Here is a 10381-nt window from a genome sequence, read left to right on the forward strand (position 1 = left end):
GGCTCACCTCATTCCTATTAGTGGCTTATTACCAGAACAATAAGAGGTTATCTGCGGCTATGTTGACAGCTTTGACTAATCGAATTGGGGATGTTTTTGTACTTTTTAGAGTTTCTATTTTTTAAGAGAAGGGGGGTGGTTAATTTATATATACCACCCAGTGCAGACATGGGTTAATTTAGGGTTTGTGGTAGTTCTTGCAGGTATAACTAAAAGCGCACAAATGCCGTTTTGCGCATGGCTACCTGCTGCCATGGCGGCACCCACACCGGTCTCCTCTTTGGTGCATTCTTCGACATTGGTGACAGCTGGGGTTTATTTGATTCTTCGCTCTTTTTATATTATCAGAGCTAATCCCTTTGTGACTCAAATACTTATAGTCTTAAGACTATTTACTCTAATATTAGCGGGGTCAAGGGCTGTGTTTGCGTTTGACCTAAAAAAGGTAATCGCACTCTCGACTTTGAGGCAGTTAAGGTTAATAATATTCTCGATTTCAATCCTTCTTCCGTCTGTAGCTTTTTTTCATTTAGTAACCCATGCGGTATTTAAAGCTTTGTTGTTTCTAGGCGCAGGGGGTGTTATTCATAGAAACCAAAGAATCCAAGATATCCGGGGTTAAGAAGCTTGTGGCAAGGATTACCGGTAAGAATGGGTGCAATAACGGTTGCAATTGTGTCCTTGAGAGGGGCCCCGTTTATAAGAGGGTTTTTCTCTAAAGACCTAATAATTGAGCTAAGAATGATAGACAGAAGAATAACTTATGGGTGCTATTTATTAGAGCTAACAGGTTTAATCTTCACTTCTTTTTATAGGGCACGGATTGTATTTAGAGTAATACTTGGGTCTAATTACGTTAATAGCAGAAGTTTGCGGATTAATGAGCACTTAAATATACAAACTCCTTTTCTTAGCCTGTATATTGGGGCTATTATCTTAGGAGGGGTATTAGGGAGGAAAATAGAGAGGTTTGGGTTTGTAGTAGTTCTTGAGAAATATGAGAGAGTCAGAGTATTTCTTATTCCCTTTGTAGGGTTAATTTTGTGATGAGGAGTGCTTAGAAAATTAGGGTCTAAGCCTTGGTCGTCAGCCAAACTATTAAGATTCTTTTTGAGAATGTGGCTCATAGAGAGGCTAACCTCCCACCCCAGAAAAATGGCCTTCTTTAAGGGGTCCAGGATGGTAGCTCAAAGTCTGGATCAAGGTTGACTAGAGCTATTGGGCCCTCAAGGTGCCCATAAGGGACTAGGTCAACTCAGCTGTTTGAATGAAATTGTTCAGAAAAATTATTTTACCTACCAGCTGGTAGTATGAGGGCTGGTGGTAGCGGGGGGCGTAAGCTTAATTATGTTTATATAATGAGAGTTATAGTCATATGTGTAATTTTGATGGCTGTGTTTTCGATTGTCTTAATTGCCAAGCAACCTATTTCTTTAGGGCTAGTGCTATTGAGGGGGTCTATAATTGCATGTGTGGAGGTTGCACTGGAGGTTAGAAGGTTGTTAGGGTTCTTATTGTTCCTAACTTACGTTAGGGGTGTAATAGTCCTGTTCTTGTATGTTTTAAGGATCTACCCCAATGAAGTGTATCGTTTTAATCTAGAGTTTATGGTTCTCGTCAGAAGGTGTTGTGCCAGAGCGGTCCTTATGGGTCTTATGAATTACGAGTACAGAGAAATTAGCGGGTCTTTGTTTCTAAGTTTCATGGCTGAAAGAAGCGGGTTAAGGTTATATATCCTAATAGCTGGTGTGTTACTGTTTGTAATATTAGTGGTGTCGTATTTGTGCATAAAAACCATGGTGCCTTTACGAAGAGTAAAATAAACCTAAAATAGAAGATACAGTAGCTTAATTAAAGCGTCTCATTGAAAATGAGGAAGATGGATACTTTAGTACCTTGTGTCAAATCTGTAGGAGGGTTTGATTATGGCCCTAAATTTATGGGCAAAATGCTTCTCATGATTCTAAATGCGGGCTTGAACAAATTAAGTGCAAGTTCAACATCAGTGGGGAAAATTGGTTAATAAAGGAAACTTTAACCCAGCTTTTTGACAAATTCGGGGTCAATTGATGAATGCCAGCAGCCGCGGTTAGATTCAGTTCGAATATAAATTTAAGCGGATTGGTTAGAGTCAATGTTGTGTTATAAAACTATAAAAAAACTATAGGTGCAGTGTAATGTTAACGGTTTTTTGTGGTTATATTCCTAAAGTTTTAGTGAGCTTCTAACGAATCTATGAAGTGAAACCAGGATTAGATACCCTGTTATCCATAGTTTAAAACAAAAGTTCCTCTTAACTAAACATTTGGTTGTCAAAGAGAAATAAATAGGCGGTGTCTGAGATAGAAAACAGGGGATCCTGGGTGTTAAAGGATAACCCACCTACATTTGAGCCTTGTCTTATTAGTGCGTGTGTATGGTTGTTTACTCTAATATGGTGAGTGTCCGGGTAAAATTTTTGGTTATTACTGAAGCTAACTCTTATTTTACTTGCTGAGTTCGGTAAGGTAAGTTACTTTTAGTTAGGTGCAGCTACTAGAATTGGCTATATGCCCATGTAGCACAACTTCAAAAATAATTCAGATTGACATGCAGCTTATGACAAGGTTAATCTGGGATACAGATGTAACTTAAGCAATAATTCAAAGATTGAGCTACTAAAAGGTAGCTCAACTAAGTAGACAAATAAGATAAGAAAACTTGCCTTTGAAGAAGGACTTGTAAGTAAGGGTTAAAAATAAAATTACCCTGAATACAATCAGATGAGTACTAATCGCCCGTCGCTCGCGGGGAAACCTGTGAAAAGTCGTAACAAGGTAGCAGTAACGGAAGTTGCTGCTAGGCTATAATATGCATATATAGTAAATAATATTATATTTGCCTTCCAAGCAAAAGTTCTAATGAAATTAGTGTATGCTGGCCAAATAGTTTAAGCTAAAACGTTGAGCTGTTAATTCAAAATCGCAGTAATTTGCTTTGGCTTGCTTAAGTAGTTTAGGGAAAACATAAGATTTTCATTCTTAAGTCAGATAGTATTTCTCTTAAGTTGTGCTTAGTAGTTAATGTTAATATAACTGAGAACTGCAAATTCTCCATAGTCTAGTTAGGCCTAAGCTTAGTGCCACGTGGGGGATGATCCAGTTGCTTTGATGAAGCAAAGTTCAAAAGTAGTTTTTTGGCACTTAGAACTTCGAAGCGTTATAAAGAAAAATTGTAGTAAGTAGGGCTTTGATTCCTAAAGAAAAAGTTAATCTTCTTCTTCATAAATAAGTTAAAAGTAGTTAATATATAACTTAGAATTGTCAGTTCTAGATTCCTCTTACTGAGGCTTTTTATAATTTATCTTTTTTAAAGAGACGTGCATAATTGTTTTGTGAAAAGTGCACTTGAATTAAAATAGTATAAATAAATTTTAGTACCTTTTGCATAAGGGTTTTTCAAGACAAGTTTAAGAATTTAATTTTCCCGAATAAAAGAGAGTTATTTTTTTGAGTTAAGAAATCGTGGCAGAGATTTAATTAAACTAAAGAATAGCGGCTAGATACTATTCGCGCTTTTAGATATCTGGTTGGCTTAAAAAGATGTGTAAGCATTTTCCTTAACTATTTAAGGGGTAAAATTTTTTGGGTTAAGCTGAAAAATACTAAAATTGATGTTAAAAAAAAATTGGGTTTCTATAGGCTTTAAACTGGCTATTAGATATTAGTGTATTTTAACTAAAACCAGATGGGGAAAAAAGATTAATTGGGTTATTCATTTACTTTAAAATAAGCCTATGGTTGTAGGACCAGTGACTATGATAAAAACGAGTAAAAATATTATTTATTTGGTATTACTATTTTGTTTTACCTTAAAAAACTAAAGGCTAAATAAAAGTTTTTAAACGAATTCGGCAAACTAAACTTCTCGACTGTTTAACAAAAACATTTCCTTTTGATGTAAGTAAAAGGTAGTCCCTGCCCAGTGCAACTAGAGTAATGTTTGTTGTAAACGGCGGCGTTAACGTGAGCGTCCTAAGGTAGCGCGATAATTTGCCTTTCAATTGAAGGATGGTATGAAAGGGTTAACGAAGAAGGTGCTGTGTCTGAAAATTTAATTTAAACTAACTTTAAGGTGAAGAGGCCTTTATGTAAAAGAAGGACGACAAGACCCTATGAAGCTTTATCTTAATTGGAGTTTTTGGCTCTTATACGATTTTGATGGGAGATCAGTGAAAATAAGTCTTTCACTATTATATAAATCTAACTCGTATTTCCTAACTTTATATGTGTGGCTAGCTACTCTAGGGATAACAGCGCAATTTCTCCCGAAAGATGGTATTGGAGGGGAAGATTGCGACCTCGATGTTGGCTTTAGATATCCTAGAGGCGTAGAAGCTTCTAATGGTGGGTCTGTTCGCCCTTTAAAATCTAACATGAGCTGAGTTCAGAACGGCGTGAGCTAGTTCAGTTTCTATCCTCTTTTAAAAATGAGCTAATTTTGTACGAAAGGACTTTTTCGCTAAAGCAACGCTTTGCCCTGGCTCTGTCATTGCTTAAATAATGCTACGCAATAAACTGATTAGTTTATAAAAAGGGTTGCCTTTTATGAAGCTGAAGGCCAATTAGTGGCGGTAGGGCGTGTCGTTGGTTCTTGTTAAAATTAGTATTGCTATTTTATTAAAAAATAGGGTTAAAACGGGTTGCAAATTAGGTAAAAAATAAAACAGTCTATTAATGCAGCCAAAAAGCAGCAATCACCCACCTAAAGAATAAAACAAGGGTTCTAAAAAGGCGGTGTGTAATGGATTTGTGCTAGTAACAGACAAAAAAAAACCAAACACTGTGGAAACCCTTAAGAATGAGGTTTTATAGTGTACCGCATTTCCTGTTACCGGCCGGTACAGTGACCGCAAGGCCTGTTCTCCTGTCCTTTTACACGGAAACCCTGTTGCTGATGCATGTAAAAAGCCCTTAGTTAAGATAACTTATAAGTCAAAGTAAAACTTAATTTTACTTGACATTGTGTATTTTATTGAAAATCTAGTTGCGAATGCCCATACCTGTCCAAACTTGTTTTAGATTATGCTTTACAACCTGTTGTAGATAAGGTTTTGAACCCTTTACAGTGAGTAAGCATTTTTCAGAGTCATGTGAGACTTAACCTAATTAGTGGTAGAAAAAAACAAACTTAAACCTAAATTCTAAAGCTATTTGCTTCCTGTGGTTAATTGTAAACTGCAGGAGAAATGGATCTAAGGTGTTAATTTTTTTCGTTTGCCCTAATTTTGGTTGCTCATGTGATTTTTTGGGGTTTGAAAACTAGACTATCTGTATCTTAAAATCAAAAAATAAATAGAAATCAAGTCATATGAAAGTTCCCAAAGCGTAATTCATGGGTCACTTAAAGTCTAAGCAAAAAAGTAAATCAAAAATAAAATAAAATCAAAATGACACACTAATGCCTGGGGGGGCTGATCTGGAGGGGAGGAAATAGGAAAGCAGGTTAAATAGAGGTGACAAAAATGTGGTGTGCAGCAACAAAATGAAGCTAAATAAAATTGTGAAACGTAGAAGCGTGAGCTTGTAAACAAGGTTGTGAGCGTCTTAAAAAGTAAGTGTTAACAATAGTATGTAATATTAACACGCCTAAAAGGGGGTTAGGTGGGTTATAAACTTACAAAGACTACAAGTGATGAAGTTTATGTCTGGTCCTGAGGTCCCTTTTAAGTGAGTTAGTTTCGTATAAAAGGTTTTTAAGCAAAGCAATGTTCTGTCACAGATCTGAGTGCTATAGACAATATTGTATAGGGCCTTTTTATGTAAATAAACGTGGCGTTAGGCTGTTAAATGTGCTGGTTATAGGATGGTTACATAGCAATAATTACTATATTTGCCTTCTGGGCAAAAATTTTAATGAAATTAGTGTACGCTGGGTGAATAAATTAAGCTAGAATGTTGAGCTGTTAATTGAAAATCCCAGTAATTTGCTTAGGGTATAAGATTCTTATTCTCAAGCCAGATAGCCTGTCTCTTAAGTTGTGTTTAGTTGCTAATGTTAATATAACTGAGAGCTACAAATTCTTCCTAGCTTAGTTGTACGTGGGGGGATGGCCCAGTTGCTTTGATGAAGCTAAGCTCAAAAGTAGTTTATTGCTCTGAGGTGTTATAAAGAAGTATTATAGTACGTAGGACTTTGATTCCTAAAGAAAAAGTTAAAGCTTTTCTTTATAAACAATTTAAGAGGAGTTAATTAGTTTTAGGCTCATCTCACTGAGGTTTTTTAGAATTTATCTTTCTAAAGAAATGCACACGATTGCCTCATAAAAAGCTTACTTGAAGTAAAGTGGGGCAAATAAATTTTAGTACTTCTTGCATAAGGGTAAAGCGAAGAGGCCTGTGTGTAAAAGAAGAGCAACAAGACCCTGCGAAGCTTTATTTTAATTGAAGTTTTTGGGTTTGTTAACCCAAAAGCTTATGCATAGCTTTAAGGTCTCTTTTAAGCGAGCGAGTTTTTAGCTAAAGCAATACTTTGTGACGGATCTGTAATGACATAAATAATATTGTATAATAGGCTGATTAACTTATAAAAAGGGTTCTTTTTATGTAAATGAGTGTGTTGCTTAGTGATAGATTGTTGAATGTGTTGGGCACTAGAGAGGCTGTATGAGAGTGGCTTAGGCAGGGGTTTGCTGCAAAAAAAGGCTTACTGTTAAGGGGTGTGTGAGATGGTTTTTTTTCATATAAAAACTGAGTGTTTAGAATAGACGTTGGAGGAGGGGACTTATGTCAGGGCGGAGGGGGTGACACTGTTAGGGTGCTCCCATTACCTGAAACTATTTCAGCTGTTGGAGATGCTGTTGTGAATGGTGTCGCTGAAGTTGTTCCTGATAATCAGGAGGAAGGGGGCCCCCATGCTGAGGGTGGCTATGTTCCTTTAGAAGAACAAATAGCTGTTGTGGAGCCTGAAGTCCCAGCTAATGTCTGTCAGCCAGTCGAGCAGAGAAATGTGGTTGTAAGTGAAGAAGACAGTGTTCCTGATGTTAGTAAAGACGGGGTCAGTAGTTATTAATGCTCATAGTTAAAGTTTATTGGTGTATTAATAGTTATAATTTATTAAAATAATCCATAAGATAAGCAAAATTACAGTTAATTCGTTTATTGTTAGGCTGTTATGGTCTATTTAAAAACTGGTCAATACGGGTCTCCTTACACCTAATTAACTTGGTTTTAGTGTATGCTTGAAAGGCTACAAAGCCTTTGCGGGGAGTAAGCATTCTTCAGGACCACATGAGATTCAACCTAATTATTGGCAGAGAAAGTGGTGAATTTGACCCTTAAATTCTAAGTTACTTGGGCTCTATAGCTAATTGTAAGCTGTAGGATAATGGGGATTTGAGACGTTTATTTCCTCATTTACCCCAGCTCTGGTTGCTCATGTGGTTTTCGGTTCGAAAACGAGGCGTGTATCTTAAAAATAAAAAAATTTTTGAAGCGTAAGTTGTTGGTCGCTTTAAGTCTAATTAAAAATAAAGTAAAAATGGAGCAAAAACAAAGTTGGACACTTAACACTTTGGGTGTCTTCAGAGGTGTAAAAAGGGGGGTCCAAGCTTATGTGTACTCATAAAAAAATGCGGTGTGCGGGGGGTTTGTGCCTGTATATATAACAAAAATTCATGAGGTGGCCGAGGAAGAGGTGGTGAGCTGTAAACTCATAAACAAGGTGTAGGCCTTTCTTATGAGATGGTTGGTAACAATACTGTGAATAATATTAACACGCCTAAGAGGGTTGGTCCGTGACGAAGTACTAATAAGTTGGTGAAGATTATGAATGACAGGTTCTATGATTTGCCTTGTCCTGTAAACTTAAACGCTTGGTGAAGGTTTGGCTCTATACTAGGCTTGTGCCTAATTATCCAACTTCTAAGGGGTCTTTTATTGTCAACTCATTATACTGCTCATGAAGACATGGCATTCGATTCTGTAGTACATATTATGCGTAATGTGGAAAAAGGATGAATGTTGCGTAATATTCATGCAAATGGGTCCTCTATGTTTTTTATCTGTATTTATGCGCACATTGCTCGTGGGCTGTATTATGGGTCTTATTTAGATAAGACAGTGTGGTATTTTGGGGTGCATTTGTTTTTGTTAACTATGGCGGAGGCTTTCCTCGGTTACACTTTGCCTTGGGGGCAAATGTCATATTGGGGGGCTACTGTTATTACTAATATACTTAGAGTGATCCCCGTAGTAGGAGAGAGTATGCTCCGCTATGTATGAGGGGGTTGGACCGTGTGTAATGCAACTCTAAAGCGGTTTTATACTTTACACTTTCTCTTACCGTTTGTGATAGTGGCGGTTGTTTTTTTACACCTGTTTTTTTTACATGAGAAAGGGAGTAATAACCCTTTGGGTATTGAAAGAGGTACTATGTGTGTGCCCTTCCACCCCTTCTATACTATTAAAGATCTTTTTGGTTATGTTTGCTTTAGGTTCTTTTTTATATATTTAGTGTGTGTGGATCCTGAGCTGTTAGGGAATCATTTAAACTATTGGCCTGCTAATCCTATAAAAACGCCAATCCATGTTCAGCCTGAGTGGTATTTTATGTTTGCTTATGCAATCCTTCGTTCAATTCCTCATAAAGCGGGGGGGGTATATGTTATGTTTTTGTCGATTGTAGTATTATACCTAATTCCTAGTCTTCACAGAGGTAAGTATCGAAGTTTATGTTTTTACCCGTTTAATCAAGTAGTGTTTTGAGTGTTGGTTGGTAGGTTTATTAGGTTAACATGGATTGGTGCTCGCCCAGTGCGGGAGCCTTATATCATTTTGGGGCAGTGTCTTTCAGTCATTTATTTCTCTAGGTTGTTATTAAACCCTCTTTCTTTGTGGGTGTGGGACAAGCTGCTTGAATACCCTAAATTCTGTAGGAGTCGTCCTGTAGACCTGAAATGGTTTAAGTTTTTAGCTTATTTCAAGTTATTAAAATTAGTAAATCGCGAAAGTAGCGCACGTGAGTGGGCTAATAAGTGTAGAAAAATATAAATATGTCTTTTTACGGGAGTCGATATTTTGGTGATATTGTCCATGGGGAACTAGGGAAAGACCTGTTCCGGTACCATGGTTTTGTGATGATAGTAGCAGTGGCTGTGTTGGTCTTTGTTATATATATAGGATGCGTAATCCTTCTTACTAAATTTTCTTATCGCCATTTCTTGAACCGTCAACGATTAGAATTTTGATGGACTATTGTGCCAATGTTGATGTTAGTAGGGTTGTGGTTTCCTTCTATAATTAACCTATATTATATAGAAGAAGTAAAACGGCCCCGGTGAAATTTTAAGGCGATTGGGAAACAATGGTACTGATCTTACGAATTTTGTCGCAATTTAGACACTCCAAGCTCTAGAGAAAGCGCTGAAAGAATTTCGTGTTATACAATTGATTCTTACATAGAAGACCAGCAGGAGACATTTAGAAAAGGAGGGTATCGTTTGTTGGATGTTGATAACCGGATGGTGGCTCCAGCAGATGTGCAAATAACTGCTTTTGTAAGAAGGTCTGATGTGCTCCATTCGTTTGCACTCCCTAAGTTACTAATTAAAGTAGATGCCATCCCAGGTCGAATTAATCGGCTTCCTATAAAAGCTTCCCAGTGTAGAATTATTTACGGGCAGTGTTCTGAAATTTGCGGGGTTAACCATAGATTTATACCGATTGTGATTGAGTTTATTCCTGAGAAATATTTTGTCATATGGTTGGAAGCTCTTAACTAAAATAAAAAATAAGCTAAAGCTTTTAAGAAGCGTTAAACTTTTAATTTAATGAACTTGTACAATGGGCAAGTAGCTTTTAGTGATAAGGTGGTCTAATATTAGGATATAGGGCTCATGCCCCTAAGGCGCCGTGAGTAGTGGCTCTTATCTTTGTGAGAGCTGGCAGAGCTAATGCGTTTGATTTAGGATCAATTCATAAGTATATATACTTGCTTTCATGGCACAAGCTGGCAGACCTAATGCATACGATTTAAGCTCGTCTTATAAGATATACTCTTGTTTGTGTGTGAATTACAAAGCTAAGCCCAGTCTCATTATGGTTAGTGTCGAGTGTCTATTTAAGACTCTAAGGAGAGTAGCTGTTTTCTTTGGAGCCTCTATCCTATTAAGCCTTTGTCAAGTGTCAGCGGACTCTTTTACTCCCTTGGGGTCGACTAAGGCTGCACTGGTGGACTGAGTAGGCGTGGTTGTTGGTGTTATCCCTTTTGTAGGGGTGCTTCTCGCTGTGGGCTTCTATACTTTGTTGGAACGTAAAATTTTGGCTATCATTATAATCCGAAAGGGTCCATCCAAGGTGAGTTATATAGGGATCTTGCAGCCTTTTAGTGACGCAGGTAAGTT

The 10381-nt window shown here is 37.3% G+C and overlaps 1 protein-coding gene across 1 annotated transcript; it reads left to right on the forward strand.

Annotated features, from left to right (window-relative positions):
* Positions 1-1358: 1358 nt before the first annotated feature.
* Positions 1359-1823, forward strand: LOC134703353 (NADH-ubiquinone oxidoreductase chain 6-like). The gene has a single exon (XM_063563471.1). The coding sequence runs from the start codon at positions 1359-1361 to the stop codon at positions 1821-1823; it is 465 nt and encodes a 154-aa protein (XP_063419541.1).
* Positions 1824-10381: the final 8558 nt, after the last annotated feature.

Source organism: Mytilus trossulus, unplaced genomic scaffold, assembly GCF_036588685.1.
Source record: "Mytilus trossulus isolate FHL-02 unplaced genomic scaffold, PNRI_Mtr1.1.1.hap1 h1tg000990l__unscaffolded, whole genome shotgun sequence".
Lineage (NCBI taxonomy): Eukaryota > Metazoa > Mollusca > Bivalvia > Mytilida > Mytilidae > Mytilus > Mytilus trossulus.

What these genes read in the sequence shown, in the direction of transcription:
- LOC134703353 (XM_063563471.1), top strand. Translation starts at nt 1,359, where the DNA reads ATGAGAGTTATAGTCATATGTGTAATTTTGATGGCTGTGTTTTCGATT.